The sequence below is a fragment of the Cygnus atratus genome, chromosome 23, assembly GCF_013377495.2.
Source record: "Cygnus atratus isolate AKBS03 ecotype Queensland, Australia chromosome 23, CAtr_DNAZoo_HiC_assembly, whole genome shotgun sequence".
NCBI lineage: Eukaryota > Metazoa > Chordata > Aves > Anseriformes > Anatidae > Cygnus > Cygnus atratus.
This window is the reverse complement of record NC_066384.1, coordinates 965,952-984,196: the sequence shown is the minus strand read 5'-3', so window position 1 is coordinate 984,196 and position 18,245 is coordinate 965,952. Positions and strand designations below refer to the sequence as shown.

General features: G+C 55.5%; 1 protein-coding gene across 2 annotated transcripts; it reads right to left on the bottom strand.

Annotated features, from left to right (window-relative positions):
- Window positions 1-915: 915 nt before the first annotated feature.
- On the bottom strand, window positions 916-16,837 carry FNDC5 (fibronectin type III domain containing 5). 2 transcript variants are annotated; one of them, XM_035562248.1, is made up of 6 exons: window positions 16,711-16,837; window positions 7,929-8,044; window positions 7,434-7,632; window positions 5,718-5,810; window positions 2,564-2,697; window positions 916-1,775 (listed from the first exon to the last, which is right to left on the bottom strand). In XM_035562248.1, exons 1-6 carry the CDS (start codon window positions 16,787-16,789, stop codon window positions 1,734-1,736), a joined length of 663 nt encoding a protein of 220 aa, XP_035418141.1. In that variant the 5' UTR covers window positions 16,790-16,837; the 3' UTR covers window positions 916-1,733. The 2 variants fall into 2 exon arrangements, with proteins under 2 accessions (XP_035418141.1, XP_050571168.1); XM_050715211.1 differs by having other exon boundaries at window positions 7,929-8,040; window positions 16,711-16,803.
- Window positions 16,838-18,245: the final 1,408 nt, after the last annotated feature.

The following is an 18,245-nucleotide window of genomic DNA, read 5'->3' as shown; positions in this document are numbered from 1 at the left end:
TAAAATGTTTATTGCTCTGTCTGTATCAGAGGTGCTGACCTCTCCCTCTTGGTGATGGAGGAGTATGTTCTGGCAAAGGATCCTCTGAAGAGACCTTTGGGGTTGGCCTGCCTTCTGGAACTGGCACAAGCGAAGCCCTTGCTTGTTCACAACTGTGTCTGCAGGAAGACTGCCTAGGGCCCTTCTCCCAGATCAACTGTTTTGGAAAGGCTGGTGTCAGTGGAAGTGGAGAGATGGCTGACCTCGGTCACTGCCAGCCTGTTTCTTTGCAGGGACTTTTAAACCAGGCTCATCTGAGTGCAGGCTTGTAAAGAGATTTAAACCCTTCTCAGGCCAACCTGTCTGGCTTTTGATGGGACAAATAGGATCTTGCCTCATCCCCTAGTGCATATGGAGTGGTCTTGTGGAGTAGTTAAATAAATACAGATACCCCATGGCACACTACAAAGAATATTTTTTTCCGTGTGATGGACTTGCATCTATCAGCTTCCAGAGCACCAGCAATCCCAGGGATCCTGTCAGCTGTGAACATTAAGCACTTAATAAGAGAGAGGAGAACCCCAACCCCTTTCCCATTCATCATCATCCTTTTTGTGGAGGACTGGCTCCAGCAGATACCTGGCATTACAGCGTCACAGAAAATAGTGCAGACGGGACGTGTAAGGAGAACCAGACCTTCCCACAGGAACCCCACGACAAGAAGCCATTTAAGAACTTAAGCCCTCAGAAAAAGGTCCCTTAGGCAAGAGCCTTTTGCAATAAATGGCTTTTGCCCCTGGAGACCTTGCATAGCAACCGGTATCATGAGTTTTTTTTTCTTTTTTCTTTTTTTTCTTTTTTTTTTTTTTGCTGACTGGCTACGTTTTTATGGACTGTTTATCACACTGTTGGTGGACTCAGGCCCAGCTGAAAATACCATGGAGAAAATGTTTGAAATTATCCTGGAAGCTGAAGAGGGGCTTCTGGTGTCCCCTCGTACTGGTCTGTGCCAAAGTGGTTGGAGTGCCCCGAGTATCTGCAATGACGAACACCAGCGTGAGACAGGAGACACAGAAATACTGGAGTCATGAGCTGCAGCCTAACTGGAGAACAACCAGGGAAGTTCTCACAGTAGGAATGGAAACTGGGCTATGACTTTTTTGTTTGTTTTAAAAACCCACCTGTAAGACGTGTTACATGATACATATCAATGGAACAAAGCAAGCCAAGAGCACACAGCAGCCAAAATCTGGTTGCTACTCGTGTCTGCGATGATCTTGCCTTCCTTCTTGATCGGAGAGGAGTGACAGTGACTGATGCCTGAGCTCACGCTGATACTGTCAAGATGTAGTGACAGTGAGACAAAATAAAGATACATCAAAATCTTGTACATTTCCAAGGACAAGGAGGTTGTTCCAGAAGACGGAGTGCCAAGGTGGAGAGGGGTGTGTGAGAAGTTGCTCCAGCCCAGGTGATTCACGAGTCCAGTGCAGGATCACCGGCAGCAGCTGTCCCACTGATGCTTTTCCATCCCAATTGTTTGTTCAGGTTTCAGGTTTTTTTTTTTTCATGATTTTTCTTACTGGCCAGATGTTTTGCTGAACACAGACAAGGAAGGAGGTGTATGCCATCAAGTGACAATCGCTGGGTCTCCTTCCAAATTGCTCCAACATTATTTCACCTCCCCAGTCATCAAGGCTCAGAGGCAGAGAGTGAGAGTGAGAAATGGAGTCCGTCTTTCAGATGGCAGGCTGTCACGCTTCGATGATATTCACTGAGGGCTTGTTTTTTGGAAACTGGAAGAGAAGAGACAAATGAAGAACGGATGTATTAGGAGCAACTCGTGAGGAAAAAACCATCAGAGGTCTCTGCAGTGTGCTGGTGAATTTTGCTTTTGTAAAAGTCCTTATTCCCATCCCCTGAGGGTAAGGAAAAAGGGCAAGCAGTGAGCATGAATTAGTGACTGTTTCAAATAATAAGTAAATGCAAAGTGGCGGGGATGTGCCAGAACACAAGTTGTGAATAGAAACACAGGAAAGTCAAATTTAATGGAATAAGTTGGTACAAATTATAGGCTTGAGTCTCCTTACACTATAAATACAGCATGCCTTTAACATCACATGTATTACTAGCCATGCTCCTGGCTAAAAACTGAAAAATCAATTTTTCAGTTAATTGTGAGACTAATATCCCCTTTACCGCTTGCCACCTAACTGCTGCTCTGGAGGTAAGCAACCAAGCAGCTCGGGGACTGCAGCATTGCTCAGCACATTTTTCTTCTAGAGATGCTCAGATATTTCAAGAATATGGACTGAAATCTGGTTTACTGATGCACAAGGGCTGACCCAGAGGTGGGAGTGAAATGCTGGCATCCTGACACGTCTGAGGTGCTCAGACACTGAAGGAGCCACGGTGCTGGCATGCGTGGAGGTAAAGGAGTGCTTCCCTTCCGCATCCCAGCCGGAGGAAGGAGGCTGGAGCAGGGATGTTTAACAGCAGCTGCTTTTGGGGGCAATTTAGCTGAGTCCCAGCTGGAAGTTGATTGCCTGCCGTGCCCCCGCCCTGTGTGCCAGCATCGGCTCACCTTGCTGCGGAGGAGCCCGCCGCCCTGGTGCTCGGGAGTGCTGTTCTCCGAGGCGCTCTTGACTTTCTCCTTGCTGTTATTTGGCTCATTATCTTTGATGATATCGTACTGTCTGCAAAACAGGGCGATCACCCCTAACAGGAAAAAGCATTAGTGATCACACAAATTTGCTCAGCCCCTGGAGCCTGCAGAGATCAGAAATCCCTTGCTTGCCAGCCAGCTTTCTGCCTCCTGGTACAGATCTCAGCAGCATTCACAATTGTGCCTAAGGATCATTTTCTAACACAGCTAGTTGGCCCTCTGGCTGTTTCCTTCTCAGTGCCAATTCCATGCTAAACTAGTTAGATGGAAGGACAGAAGATTAATTATATTCCAATTGCCCTGTCATTAAATGGGACAAGTGTTTTAAGCCCTACATTTGGATAGCGATTAACACCGACTGTGTGGTTAAATGGTATCTTTGCTTCGCAAACACAGGAGCTCCTGGAATTTCTGGTGAGTGGAAATGTGCCTTAAGATCTTTCTCCTCTGAGGTGAAGAGAAGGAGCTGGAGCTGGCAGGCGAGGCAGGTACTGTACCCGCCTGCTTACGATGTAAGCCAGGGCCTCCTGAGCAGCAGGACAACATCTGCAAATATGTAACAGTGACGGCAGCAAAAGCTGCTGCTGGAAATTTCCTCCCACACACACAAGCACACGAAAAGAAAAGCAGGGGCAGCAATGACAATAAGATTGAAAATGTCTTTCTCAGAAGCTTTTACATGACATTTTGACCAAATGACTTCTCTGCCTGGAAATTCCAAACACAGGAGTAAAGAAGACCTGAGAAGATGCTGCTTCTCCGTAACTGAAAAATATTTTAGCTCCCCTAACAGCAGAACATACGTAGAGCTTTTGCCAGATATCGCAAACTGCTTCCTAAAGTGAGGTGGTGTTATGGCAGCTGCCCCCAGGTGTTACTGATGAACACAGTGGTCCAAATTCTTTCTGCGTATGTGAACAAATGGCTGATCCTAGGAGAACAGGCTAACATCTGGCATAGTCACACCTTCTGTGCCTTCTGATGGTAAAACTGAGGCACACAGAAATGCAGGCAGCACAGGAGCACGAGTCTCTTCTCTGAGTTCAGAGTCCTGGGCACAAACCAATTCCAGTTTGCATTTGCTAAAACATTGTCATATGCTCAGGTTGTGGCCAAGGTAAGAGCTGGAAAGAGTTGTTTATATATTGAGATTTGGTAAAGAACCCACAAGATGAAGAAGAGATCTTTCCCACACCCACTTTCCTTCATAAACGTAAGTCATCTGTCTAGAGGGGAAATTGTGGCATTAGCAAGTTCTTCATTCAGATGCTGATCGGAGTTTTAGATTATGCTATGGCAGGAGATGAATCCGGTGTTCAGTCACTTCAGGTAATTATTCATGATTGTTTTTACTGTCAGGGCATTTAAATTGGAATGTGCAGAGATAAAGCTTGATTTAAATGCTGGAAAGACCATGGGCTACAGATTTTTTGTTAACCTTAATTTAGGTTTTCATTTGGTTATCGTCGTTAGCAATAATTGCTTTACAATGCATGGTAACCTCAGGACTTTCCAGGGAAAAAAAAATATTTTAGTAGATCTGATTCTGTGTCACCTGGATTCACTTGAAAGAAACCTCACAGAACTGCATTAGAGGACAGCTAATCCCTCCATTCCCTTGTTTTGGCAGCTCTCAGGTCAGTGACTGGCTTCCTATTCACATCTCTCCATGGAGGTGTTCTCAGATCTGCAGAAGTTAGTGGAAGTGGGCCAAATCCTTTGGTGAAGTAAACCAGTGCAACCCACGTGGGCTTGGGATTGTTGCAGCGTACAGCAGCAGAGGTGGGAGGCCACCGTGAACTTGACGCAGCATGACCTAACCCCAGGGGACCTGCGAGCTGATCTCAGCCCCTCGGTGCTGCCGCAGTCGGTTTCTCTTCCAGCCGAGGAGAATTCTCCGTGCGGCTGTTTGCATCTCTGTGCGTGGAAATCTGGTTGGACTGGGACAAGGGGACTAGAGGCGGAGTGGCAAAGGTTGTCTTTTATGGATCACAGATTTAGCACAGTGCTAATTTCTCTGCCTGGCAATTTCCTCGGGTCACCTGAACCATTCCCTCCGGGCAGCCTGCTCTGTGACTCGCAGGGAGCAAATGTTGTTTCATTCATGCCTTGTGCTGCAGCAGGAGCAGCAGCTGACTGGCAGCCAGGGGAGGCTGGGGCTCGAAATAGAAGACAAGTGCACAAACTTTATTTCCCATTAACTCACACATGTAATATCCAAACTGAACAAGCTGAAGAGCTGACTGCAGCCACTTCAGATGTGCTAAGCTGATGGGGTAGGACTCAGGAATTTTCCTCTCCCTGTTTGCTAGCTTAAAACATAGGAGGGAGATCTGTCCTAGGTACAATTTGGTATAAGGTCAATTGAAAACATAGTCCCAAACTCATGTTGGAAAGAGCTCATGCAGATTTTCCCTCCTGTGGTTAATGTGCTTCTGCTAATGTTCCTCCTCTTCCTATTAAATACTGTTCTTTGTATTTTAATAGTGGATTTTGTGAGTATCTGGGTTTATTGGTGTTTTGATGTTTGGAGCTATTTGTTCTTTCAATACTACCACTGTTTGAATTGTTTTTGCAGAGGGTTTTGGTGTATATATAGTGGGTGTTGAGAGCAAGTCTCTTGATGTCTGATGTGTGTTTGAACTTTGGCAGAACTCTTATGGGGATTTCTGCTTTGCATGAGAGCTAGAGTCATATAATAAGCCAGTTAATTACAGTGACCTGTGTCATTTGAAGGGCTCGAGGCATCCTGGCGGATGGCTGAGGACATTATCATCAGTGCTTTCTGGAAAAATTGAGCTTACAGGATTAGCCATGCTGAATTAGACAATTGGTTCATCAAGTCCATTATCTACTTCCTGCTGCACCAGATCAGAGCACTGATTCACCTGCTTTTGGCACTGCCCGGCTCCTGATGCTGCAGAGGGAACTGAACTGCCCTTACAGCTGAATATGCAGTGCTCTTCGTGGGAGGAAGGGTTTCTTTTCAGGTCTTACACGATTACACATGCAAACCAAGCAAGCCACAAGCCCTAGGGATATTATGTGCTTTCGACAGAGAGGTTGAACTGACCTGCCCACATAAACAACACCACAACAATGATGAGAATTTCCCCTGCTCGCAGCTGTTGGTTTTTCTTCGCCATCTCCTTCATTGTCACCTCATCTGCACAAGGGGAAAGAGAGATGGTGAAACCTAACCGCGCGGCTCAGCCGGGCTGCAGACACCAGTTCAGCAGTGCCCTTGGCTCAGATCACCAGCACACCAGGGTCAGAGCTGGCAGAGCAGGAGTCCTTGCCCGCCAGCCCCACGACCGGCACAAGCTGTGCCTTGAGCCTGCAGGGCACCAAGCTCTGCAGCCGCTGCCCCGTGCCCGTCCCTGCCAGCCTGCAGGGGACAGGCAGGGGGGAGAGGTAGGACAGGGCCAACGGGCAGCTCGTGTGGAGGTGCTGCCACGGGGTAAGCCCACACAGGGTCAGGCCCTGCGGCGATTTCACGCTGCTGGCTCTGGTCTCTGCTAGCGCCGTCTGTGCCTGTCACAACACCTTGCATGCTTCAGCAGCTCCTCGCCCGGCTCGGGAGCGGGGAGCCTGGCATGAGATTTTTCACCGGAGCCATGGGATTCAGAAATGAGCAGAGCCTTCTCGCAGGGCGTAATGCGCCTCCTCGCCTTCAAAGCACTAAGAAGATTACAGTTCAGGCCTCCGGGGAGGGAAGCAGTGCTCCGCTTAGTGCTTTCAGATGAACAGCAATTCGGTATTTACAGACACCAAATCATTTTAGCAGGAAGAGTCAAGAACTCACAATTTCCTAAGAACCATGGCCAAAAGCCCTGCAACAGGCCGAGTCCTCAGCTGAATCCCCTTGATATCCCAGACCCCTGCGCTCCCGAGCCCTTGCTGTAGCAGAGATTCTTCCTGCCAGAAAACCTTCCACATCTGGTTTGGCTTAAGAGGAGCAAGTGAAGGAGCTGCCAAGCAGGAAGCTGGAGACATCCATCACCCACAGAGATATTCAAAGCCCAGGTGGACATGACCCTGGACCACCTGCTCTAGATGACCCTGCTTGAGCAGGGGGTGGGAGTAGATGATCTCAAGAGGTTTCATCCAACCTCAACTACTCTGCAATTTGGCGGAAACCTTTGAAATGTAAGAAAAGTGGGAGTCTGTGGGTATTTTTTTTCCCCTGCTCTCCTGGAACCCAAGCGCAGGGGGCTCAGCAGCTCCCTCTGAGTGCCCTGTGAACAGAACTGTGCTGTGCCCAGTGCCACCCAGAGGCCTGGTTCCACAGGAGTGCACGGGCTGCTCAGGAATTTCCCCTGGCATTCCCCACTTGCGAGGATGCTGGACACACTGCTCCCAAGCTGGAAACCTCTTTACTTTGCCTGTTAAACCTCATCTGAAGTGGGAGGAAAGAACAGCCAGCCATGGCTGCTCACCTTTCTGCAATATTTTGCAGGGGCAAAGTAACCTCATCTTGATCTCAGATGTACTCGCTGCGTGTCCAGTACTGAGTTGTAATTGTACTCAGGAGTACATTTATATTGCAGTCCCACTGTGATAACAGCCTGAGCCAGCACCACCGTGCTGGGCACAGCCCAGAAAGCAGCACAGCCTCAGCACCTCCTCGTCTGCTGGGTACCCTCGGGGCATCCCTCTTGTCCAGGGGCTCAGCCCTGCGTGTGTTTAACCCAACTGTCCTCATTGCCCAGGATACTGCTGGCCTCCCTGCAGAGCCCTGCGCTGCCTGGGCTTCCCAGGGACCACACAGGAACTCACCCACACTTGCCTTTATTTTTAGAGGCTAGTTTCTCAGCTTCCCTGGGGGTCTTGAAGAGGACTGGCTCACTGGCAGGGCTCTGGCCTTGGATGCTGATGGACTGGACATGCACAATGTACTCAGTGTCCTCCTCTAGGTCCCAGAGGGCACAGGAGCGGGTGGTGGTGTTCACCTCCTGGATGAAGCGCAGCATCCGCACGTCCTTCTTCTGGAAGCCGAGAGAGGAGAGCACAGAGTGGCGGAGAGGCCTCCCGTGCATGCTGCTAAGACCACTGCTTCCTGCCCTGCCCACCATGGACGTGGAGACAGTCGGACCCTTTCCTCTCTGCAGCTACCAAAACATGGAGCACTGCTGCAAAGAGGACGGGGAGGAAGTTCCCTCCCAGACCACAAGGGACAGGACAAGAAAGAATGGGCTTAAACTGCAGCAAGAGAATTTGGAAACAGAGGGGACCTGGGGTGAAGATGAGCATGACCGAAACTGGGTAACCACAGGCACTGTACCTGCTGGGAAATTGCAAATCCAATGACAACTTCATCTTCCAGAACATCCCAAGTCACAACAGCGGAGTTGGCTTTCAGGTGTTTGACCGTGACATTGACTGGAGCCGATGGGCTGTCTGTAAGGAGGGAGAGCAGAGCCTTTACAGGGGCACTCGCAGCTGCAGGCAGGAGACAGAGCAAGGGCAAGGAGGGGAGTGGGAAAGGGCTGCTTGGGGGCAGTAAAAGGAAACATAAAGCATAGCCAGGGTCCGAGGCATGAGAAATGGAGCTGCAAGTGACCTTCCTGTTGGGGGCTCTGGGTATGGGACCTGGAAATGGCAGATATTCCATGTCTTAATTACCAGTGAGGTCCTAGAGGTCTCTGCTGAGAGTACGAGTTACATTATACCCATGAAACATCCGCCCCGTGGAAACAATTTGACAGCACAGCAGACTATTGATTAGCCCACTTGTCTCCCCAGCCATGTTCCGTGTTTTCTCTGGTGTGTCCTATTACAGCCTGACAGTGACAGCTGGGAGGAAATGCAAAATCTATCTTAGAAGTATGAAAACTGGATGCTTTGATGAGCGCTCTGGGGGTTTGAAAGTCAGTGGTAGTAGACGGGAGTGATTCTTCTGCTTTTTCCTGTTAGTCTGACAGAATTTTTTTATACACATTTTGTATTTTTATACATAGCTGCTGGATGCTCCCTCAGATGGCCAGAGGACACTCAGCAGCCATCCACTGACAGGACAGAACATGCTGCACCAGCCACCGATGGACCAGGGTAATGTGAAAAGGCCAGGCCATGAAAGCAGTAGCCTGAGGCTCCAAATTTGGTGTTTTTTGAGCAGAGCTGGGTTTCCAGCCGCAGGGTCAGCCTGTGCAGCTGCCAGCCTCGCCAAGGGAGCTGGGCTCGGCTGTAGCCGCTGGGCTCCTGCCCTTGGTGGGACCTCGTCCTGCGGGGGCTGCGCAGCGTGAAGCCCTTTGCTTCTCCGGGAGAAGGTTCTGCCTCATAAGCTTGGCACCGTCCTTCCCGTGCTGTGCAGTAGGTTGCACTCCTAGTCCCTCCTCAGGTAAAACTGAATTCCTAATCACCAGATTGTGCCCCAAACCGAAGGTGGTAAATGCTAACCAGAGTTAAAAGTACATGCTGACGAGATCGCAAGGACTCTGAGTACCCCCAAGCGGTCAGTAGGGTGGGAATGGGTCATTTGCTCTGACTTGCATTAAAGAATAATACTTCTGTTGCTTTTTAACCACTGCACAGTGCTGCCCTTCTGGGGCTGAGGCCAGCAGTAAAAGAAGGACGCACGTGTGCATGTCTCCAGTAACACTTGTCGGATTTACAGTCAGTCTCAGCCGCCTGAATGTGGCTGAAAATATTCTAGCTGGAGTGTCAGTGTCTGTGAACAACTGACTTCACTCCTGGTGAATGTTCCCCAGGGAACAGAGAAAATACCAGGAGCACAGAATTCCTCAGCTGAAGGCCAGTGCTGTCATACACCTAGCAGAGCAATGACCTGATTCCCTCTTTCCTCCCCAGACAGCAGCGGTGCCAGCCTTCAGGGCTCCCCTTCCTGCCAGACCCACATCCACCGGGCCCGTTAGCAAGACCCTTAGGAGTAGGATGTCTGCACGAGCCGTTCAGACCCAAACTGATCGTGGGGAGTCCTTCAGCAAGCAAAAGGTTCAGCGGAAGGTGCACGGTCAGGTTCACACGAATTTGAGACCTCAGAAGGAAGAGTAGCAAGCAGTGTGGTCTTCAGGATTTCATGGAGGGAAGCGTCCCTCCTTTCTGGAGCACACGATCAAGGCAATATCAGCCCAGAGCACTATCATCTCAGGGCATCGCCTTCCTGAAGTGGGGCAGCAGGGTCCCCGCCAGCCCTCAGAGAAGGGAAATATTCCATTGTTGTCCACCACAGGGCCAAGGAGAATCTGGGCAGGGAGCTGTGAGCACCAGCCCCTCGTGGAGGCCTGCTGTCACCCAGGGAAGGGACGTGGGGCTGCAGCTCCTCACCTTCCCCGTCACCGAGCCCACGTGCTGGCTAGAGGAGGGTCTAATTTTAGTAAGGGGCAGTCAGCAGACGGGAATGTGCACCGGGAAGGTCTGTGAGTCATGCCTGGTGAATTTGCTAGAACATATGGAGGACATGGCGGAGCTGGGAGACAAAACAGCCCCCAGCTGCAGCCAGGCACTGCACCCGTCTCACAGGGCAGCTGTACAGTCAAATCCCAGCATGGTTGTCTCTCCTGGATATTTTTAGGAGAAGCTACCACTAATTTACCCAGAGCGGGTTGAGGAGGCCTTTGAAAAGAGATGAATTGGCCTCACAGGAACAGAGAGCAGAGTATCAGGGAAAAAGCTTCCGGCTGGGAAAGGGGAACAAGCAGTGCACCACCCTCGGTGCCTGGGTCCCCTTTGAGGTTTGTGACCTTGAGGGGGGCACAGCATAAAAAACGTCAGAGTTTCCTAATGACATAAAACACGGGCGAGTTGGGAAGACGTCGCAGAGCTGGAGGAGAGGAGCAAACAACGTCCCTGGGAGCTGGAGGGAGGCGGAGGGGACGCGCTTGGTGAAGCTGCAGCCCCGTGCTTGGAGCCCGCAAAGCGGGACTCTGAGTGCAGGCAGGGGAGAAATCAGCTGGCGTGCATGGTCAAGAGCACTCCATAAAACTCCCTTCATAGTACTACCTTTGTGAGACGGTGTAGTTAAAGTCAGTAGATAACACAGTAACATCTAGGACAGATCTGAGCATGCCTTTCCTTCACTACTACAGATTAGGAGGAGCTACACATAAATCAGCGGTGCCAAATCAGTACAAAAGCGATAAGAAAAGAGAACTAAGCACAGTGTTTGACAGAAATACAAAGCCAGGAAAATGAGTTCCCTGCTCCCAGAGCTGAGTGAATAATTTGCGACCAAAATTTTAATCCGTGAGGATGCTTTCCTCCCTGCTTCTGGGAGATGCATGATGAGATCATGACTTTCTAAAATCTAATCATTGCTCCAAGATATTCCACACCGCTTTTGGCTGCCTGGGCCAGTTGCGGCTCTTTGTAGTGCCAGCCCGGCTGAGCTCAGTAATTTCTGCTTCCCAGCTGGCTGCAGCGGGTCAGCGTCTCTAGCAGGGTCTCAAGGTGCCAAATCCAAACGTCTGGCTTCTTTCGGACTCATCTGCAGCTCCTGGAAACTTTGCTTCTGTGCCTGCAGCAGCCAGGGGAGCTGCTGGTGCTCTGGGGAGCAGGCACAGGGCGGGATGTCCCCAGGGCCAATTCCTTCCCCGCTGCGGGTGAGATAGCAAGGAACACGCTCTGCATCAAACCTTCCTCCTGCACATTTACTCCAGAGACGATGCTGGCAGCACAGCCCCCGTCTGGTCTGTAAGTAACCCACACTGTGCAGGATTCCTGGTTTAGCAGTTCAGCTTTACCCCAGCTCGGGGGCTGCAGCGCCTGCTGGAGCAAATCACACCTTGCAGACTGGCGGAGGATCTGTTTGGCCAAATTTGAGCGAGAGCTGTGTGTGTGGATGGAAAGATGCTCTCATTTTCATGTCAGCAAAACTCGCAGCCCCCTGTTCAGGAAGGAACTGATCAATTAAGATAAAATCATGAGGAGTTTTAACAGGGAATGGCTACTTCAAAACTGATCATGCTTAAACCATGTCTTGTTTCTTTCTCACCCTCATCAGTCCTGCACCTCCCAGGGCTGTGTCACAGCCCAGTGTTCCTGCCCACCCTGGGCCTTTTGGCAAGAGCAGGTCAGAGCCGCCTCCACACAGCGAGCAGGTGTGAGCAGCAAAGATTCCTCTTAATCCCCTCTTAATGCTGAGAACTCCTTCTAGCCTCTCATTAAACGCTCTGCTGATTATTAATGGACTTTTATTTAAGAGAGAGAGGAAAAAAAAAAAACTACAACACTTTACAGCTTTGGGCTGATTCCTTCCTGGCTTTTCACTGTCAGCACAGCAGCTGCTGGCACAAGGAGCAGAGAACCACCCACCTGCCCCTTATGGTGACTTCGCCACCGCAGCTGTAGCATGGGCAGGGTGGGGAGGTTTGTCCCCATCCCTGCTGCCCCCTGCGAGGCAGGGTGGTGGGGTGAGCAAGGGGGTGCCCGGGACACCAGGATGTCCTGCTGCAGCGCAGTTGTGGCACTGCCACAACGCTCCCATGGCAGCACCGATGGGCTGAGGTGCAATGGGGCTGCTTCACTTCCAGCTCCCTCCACACAGTGCGCCCAAACTGTTTGCTGGATGTGCCTTTTGAACCAGGAGCTTTAAAACTCAGGATGTTGGATCACGGGAATTAAGTTTTTCATTAAGAGTCATGAAAGGTGTAGAAGAATGTGTGCGATGCAAAAGAAATCGCATACATGGAACATCACTGGCTTGTTTTTTCTAGGATGCTGGGGCTTCTCTAGGAGGTGCCTAGGCCACAGACATTGCTGAGAGAAGCTCAGAGCTGCCAGGGGAAGGAGCATCGGTACGGTCCCACGTGCCGCTCTCTGCAGAGCGCCGCTGCCTGCTGGCTGCGTGGGGTGGGCCAAAAGGCTGCCTTTTCTGCCTTCCCGAGCCTTTCTCTGCTCTCCCAGCACGGCTCTCTTCAGTGGATGTGATTGCTTGTCAGCTTTATGGGGTATGTAGGAAGGCTGGCGCGCCGTTCAGCTTCCCTGAGTGTTTTAATGAAGAGAGCCTGCAGGGGAGTGGGAGGGAGCAGGGCACACCGCTGCTCTCCCGCACCCGCTCGCGTGGAAGTGGGGCTGTTTGCTGAGCGCTGCCGGTTCCAAAGACCAGAAAAGACCAACCGGTGGCTCTTCAGGCTGGGAAAGAGGCAATTATTTCCTGCTGACCGCCCACTCCTTGTACTAATGGGATACTAATAGGCCAGCCCCCACTCACCCCTGAGGCTCTGTCCCCGATTCCCCGCTGCCCAAGCACGCAGGTGCAAACACTGCCAGGGTGGATGGAGCCCCCCGGGGAGCTGCTCGCTGTGCCCAGCCCAGCCATTGGGAATTCCTCGGGGCAGAAGTAAAGGGGAAGAGGAGTCAGCGGAGCTGGTCCTCAGCTGGGGTTGGAGCAGCCTTGTGCCATCACTGCTCTGGAGAATTCCCTGCGCTGCCAAACCTCCGACTGCATCCCAAAGCCAGGCAGGGTTTGCCCAGGTCTCGCCAATGCCCCGACTTTGGTTTTAACGCTGCCAACCCAGAGCTGAGTCATTGTCGAGGCACGTTTTATCCAGGGCCCAAATGTCCAGGCAGGACTGGGCACCACGGTCTTTTACAGCCCCTCGGCCCGCAGCCGTGCACTGCCAGGGAGGCACAAGAGCGATGTCGGCGGCAGCGATGGCGAGCAGGAGCTGGAGCTCAGTGCCCAGAGCTCTGCAGGGAGCTCGCTGCCTGGTCCCAGCCCAGCTCCACTCCTGTGCACAACACTTGGATTTTTACTGCACACATAAAGATTTGCGTACTTCAGTGCTCGATGCATTTGTGCTTTTAACTGAATTATGCCTGAGTTAGGCCTTAATTTGGGCTCTGGGTACTTTATAAAACAGGAGGGGTTAATTAACAATAAATGCCAAACGGATGAGGCCAGTACATGAGAACCAGTACATGGGCACAGCTCCGTGAAAGCTGCTTTTGGATCCTGCCACGGTGCCTGTGCATGGTTAATGTGTGCGAGCTCGTCCCGCTCCGGGAGGACTTTCCGTCTTCCCCATGCACGTCCCCAGCAGGAGACAGCATTTGGAGGAGGGTAGCACAACCTCGGCTGCTTCGCACAGCAGTGTCCCTGCTGGGAGGCTGACACCGAGGTTAGAAACCTCCATATTTCAATTAAATCTCTGCTACGCTGAACGCAGAAATCAATAAAGTGCTTACGCCATCCCTCAGCTGGCCAGGAATCTCTGTGGCCGTGGTGAGATGGGAAGGGGCAGGCGTGGGCTGCTCGGGCATCTGCAAACTGCTGCCAGAGCCGTGTCTGCCTCCTCACGCGTGCCGTGCACTGCTTCTGCTATGATCACGCACGTGAGGCTGCCGGACCGTGGTCACCTCAGCTCCCTGGCTGGAGGAGGAGGGCAGCGAGTCCCGCGTGGACAGGGGGACCAGCACCCCTGTACTGGTTATGCTGGCAGGGAAGACGCGGGGGTGGAGACCCGGCCTCTGCAGAGGGAGCCTCATCTGCAGGGCGGCTCGAGGTGCGCAGGAGAGGCAGGAGAGCACGGAGCTGCTTCGGGGCTGGGCAGCTCCCAGAACCCAGCCTGATGCCTTTGGGCCCCTTTTGGAGAGCGGAGGTGGACGAGGTGCTACCGGGCTGCTTCACCTGGAGGCTGAAGGGAAGGCTGAGGGCTGGCTGGGGCCCAGAGCTGTGCTGGAGGGCAAAGTCTCACCCAGCCTGGCTGGTGTTATCTTTCGCCTCCATCCCACAGAAATAAATCTGACCCGAGCTGCCTGGTGTGCAGGTACATTGCAGGGATGCTGTTCGCCCTGGGAAGCAGCAGGGGCTGAGGACCATTTTGAGGTCTTTCACCACTGCTGCACAGCGTTCCCCTGCTGCTCCTACAGCCCCTAACAGCCTCCTGGTCCGGCACAGCTCGCCTCCCGCTTCCACTGCTCTGCGGTACGGGGAGCACGGCCCCACACGCTGGGCAGAGGGGGCCAGCCCCCCCCAGAGCAAGCACAACTGCAGAATGAGCTGTGCTTCAGACCTGCTGAGCGGCCCCAGGGATTTCTCAGTGGCAGCCACAGGAGTAAGTTGGAGAGGTTCCCCAGTGCCACCGCTGAGGGCTGTCGGAGCGCCCTGCGTGGAGGTTTTCTCAGCTGCCTCCTCGTGGTCCTGCCTCCCCTGCTGCTCACCTTGGCATCACCTTGCAAGAAGCAGCCCCGGGTGGCCAAATGCCCCTTCCAGAGCAGGGCCCAGTGTGCGCAGGGTCCGAGCTCTGCCTCTCGCCAGCCCTCACTGTGGCTTGTCAGGGGAATCTGTGCCATTCCCCCCAGGCCTTTCCTGTGGACAGCAGCTTTAACCCCCCAGGATGTATTATTTTAAACCTGCTTGCAGGAGCTCTGGGTGCAAAGGGGAGCACAGCTGAGGCTGCAGCCGTGCCGGACCCCGCTGTACCCTGCCGGCCCCCGCTGGCCCCTGCTTCCTCTCCAGGAGCTTTTCCGATGGCTTTTGGCTTGCTCGCCTCAGCGGCCTCGTGGCCACGTGGCTGGCAGTGCCGGGGACGCAGTGCTGGTGGTGATGCTGCCACCACCTCTGTGTGACCTTGGGACGATCGCGCCGTGCCCGCCTTCCTCTTGCCCCCCCCGGAAACCAGGAGCGGCACCAGCCCCAGCCCAGCGCCTCCACCAGCCCCTGCAGAGCCGGCAGCACGAGCGGGAGGCAGCGGGGTCGCGGGGCACGGCACCAAGGTCACGCAGCTTTGTCCTAGCTGAGGACCACTGGGGGCTCCTGCGGCCCCACCGCATGCTGCAGGCGCACACCGGGGCCGCGCTGCGTGCTCACGGGGCTGCCAGCCCCTGAAAGCACACGGGCTCCCCACAGCCCACGAACGCTGCCTGCAAGACAAGCAGCGGGCGGTGATGGGCAGGGACACAGCTCCATGTTTACTCTCAGTCACCGGCTGAGGTGATTCGAGGATAAGGAAGAGCAGGGGAAGTGTCCTAGTTTACAGGAAACCGGGAAGGCTGTTACAGTTGCAGATGTGTTGTTTTCCCCGTTGCTCCCTCCTTTTAGGGATGTTTCATGAATCTCCCCGGGTCTGCCCCTTGTCAAATGGCCACTCCAGTGTGCTGACGTCCAGCCAAGGATGTGTGCATCAAACCCAAAGGTGTTTGGGGGTTCCTGCAGCCCCGGCACAGGCAGGACACGGGTGAGAGTAACTCCCGCAACTACCGGGGCTGGCCGGGGGCAGGAATTTCCACTCCCCGGTGCTGCGCATCGCCAACAGTCACCCACAGCCTCCTGGAATGCGAGATATTCTGGCAATCAGCGTTTTGCAAATCGAAGCAGCTGTTCCACCAGCATCCTGCAGCCACACCGCCTGTGCTCGGGAGGGAGAGGGCCCTGCCTGCGCGCACAGAGCCGGGAGGGCGCCTGGCTGGGGCTGGTGCTGCGCGGCGAGCGAGGGCTTCACAGGGAGCACCAACAGCACTGCTGAGACGTGGCACCCGCACAGGGCACTTGGGCAAGGGCTCAGCCCGGCCAGAGCAGGGACCTGAGCACCTCCTGGTTGTGCCAGGATTAGGACGAGCTCCCAGGGACCTTCATCTTCCTAAAAGACCCCCCTTAGGGGACCCGGCCAGCTGGCAGGGGCCTGTTTCCACGTCACCAGGACATGCCATGCCCCATGGCGAGGTGGGTCCCGTGGGGCTGGCAGGGGGGGGGATTGCTGGGGCCGCCAGCCCACGCGTGGGCAGTGCACGGCTGCATTTGCCTCCTCGGCTCCAGCTCAGCCCGTTGGCGTGAGCTGCAGGGGCAGGACAGGGACAGGGGCAGGGGCAGGGGCAGGAGCAGGGGCAGGACTGGGGCAGGGGGCTCCTGCTGCTCCCCCCGCGCTGCCGTTTTCACCCCCCGTGCCCCCGAGCCGCCCTCCCGAGGGCCGGGGCACCGGAGGCAACCGTGGGACGGGGGCTCCCTGCCCTCCCCGGCCCCTCCGCCGGTGCCCACCAACTCCTTCCCGGGGCTCCCCAGCCCCCTGCCCGCCCCCGCCGCGCCGCGGAGCTCTCCGGGCCCTGCCGCCCCGTCCCCCCGGAGCTCCCCCCGCCTCCCGAGCCCCCCGGGCCCGGCGGCCCCCTACCTGCCTCCACCGGGCGCAGGCCGGCGTAGCTGAAGCAGAGCAGGAGCGCGGCGCCGGTGCAGCCCAGGAAGGGCTCCATCCCCCGCGCCCGCCGCGCCGCGCCGGGCCGAGCCGCTCCGTGCCGAGCCGCTCCGGGCCGGGCCGGCGGCGCGTCCTGCGGGCGCGGCGGCGCCGTTCAGCACCGCGGAGAGCGCCGCGGCCCGGTGCCGCCGGGGCCGCCCGGTTCGGCCGGGGCGGTGGGCTCGGAGCCCCTCGGCAGCGCGGCGCGGCTCGGCTCGGCTCGGCTCGGCTCGGCCGGGAGGCGGGGGCGGGCGCGGCCCCGCCGAGCCCCGGCTCCGCCCGCTGCAGCGCCGGGCAGCCCCGCTCCGGTCCCTCCCCCGGCCCGGCCCCGCCGCCTGCCTCAGTTTCCCCGGTCCGAGGGCTGCGGGGGGGGGGCCCGGCCACCGGAGGGAGCAGGCTCCCCCCCCCCGAGGCGAGCCCCCCGGCCAGGTGCGCGGCACCGGTGACATTTCGCTGCCTGGGTTTCGCGCAGCCCCCCCGCGAGTCAGCGGGCTCTAAACCCAGTGGTAACGAGCGTTGGAGGAGCTGCTCGAATTAGCCGTGCCGTTAGGTTAATGAAGCCGGCAGCGCCCTAATTTATGGTAACTAGCTGCAGGGAGCCGGAGCGCTCCCAGCCCAGCCGCTGGCTGCCACGCTGCTGGATGGGGGCCCTGCCCTGGCCACCTCTGCCGAGCCCCCCCAGGCACCCTGCACTCATGGGGACACACGGGGACCCGCTGGTGGCCTGGCAGCTCGACACCGCTAGCACGGCAGGACCTGGTGCCAGCCACCGTGGTGGCCCAGGGTGGCCCTGCCAGCTGCAGGATGCCACCGGGAAGGGGCCTCGGCCCCCAGCAGGCACGGACGCATCAGGCCGGAGCACCCGGCCACAGCTGGTGCCGGAGGCAGCGGGCTTCAGGCTGTGTGTCTGGGCAGCATCGCTCGGCCACGGGTATTTATCCTGCGCTGCTTGCACGGCGTGGCTGGTGGGCTCCCAGGAGTGTCCGTGTGCTCCTGGCAGCCACTCAGAGCCTGCTGCCCGTGGGGCTGTGTTTTACGGACCGGCGCTTTCTCTGCACAGCGATGGGGTCGGTGCTGGGTGCTGCTGCCTCTGCTTTCCTCTCCTGCATCCTCCTGGTGTGGTGCTGGGGACCCTCCGGCCGTGCCAGCGCTGGGCAGCAGCACATGGATCACATTTGTGCTCATGGGTCAGTGAGAGATGGGGGCTGTGTGCTGGGGGCCGTCTCCTCGCAAAGCAGGAGATCCGCAGAGCTCCAGGCATCTCCCCGTGAATGCAAGCCCTTTGCTGGATGGGGCGACAGGCACCGAGGGACCCAAAAAGCCTCCAATGGGGCCAGGAGGTGACCCTGCCCTCCCGGGTCCCAGCCCTGTGTCACTGTCCCAGCTCAGCGCCCGCTGCGCGGTGCCGGGGCCGTTCCCCACCGCAGCCGGGCCCAGCTCCGCCGCAGCAGCTTCCCGCGGAAACGCCTCAGTGC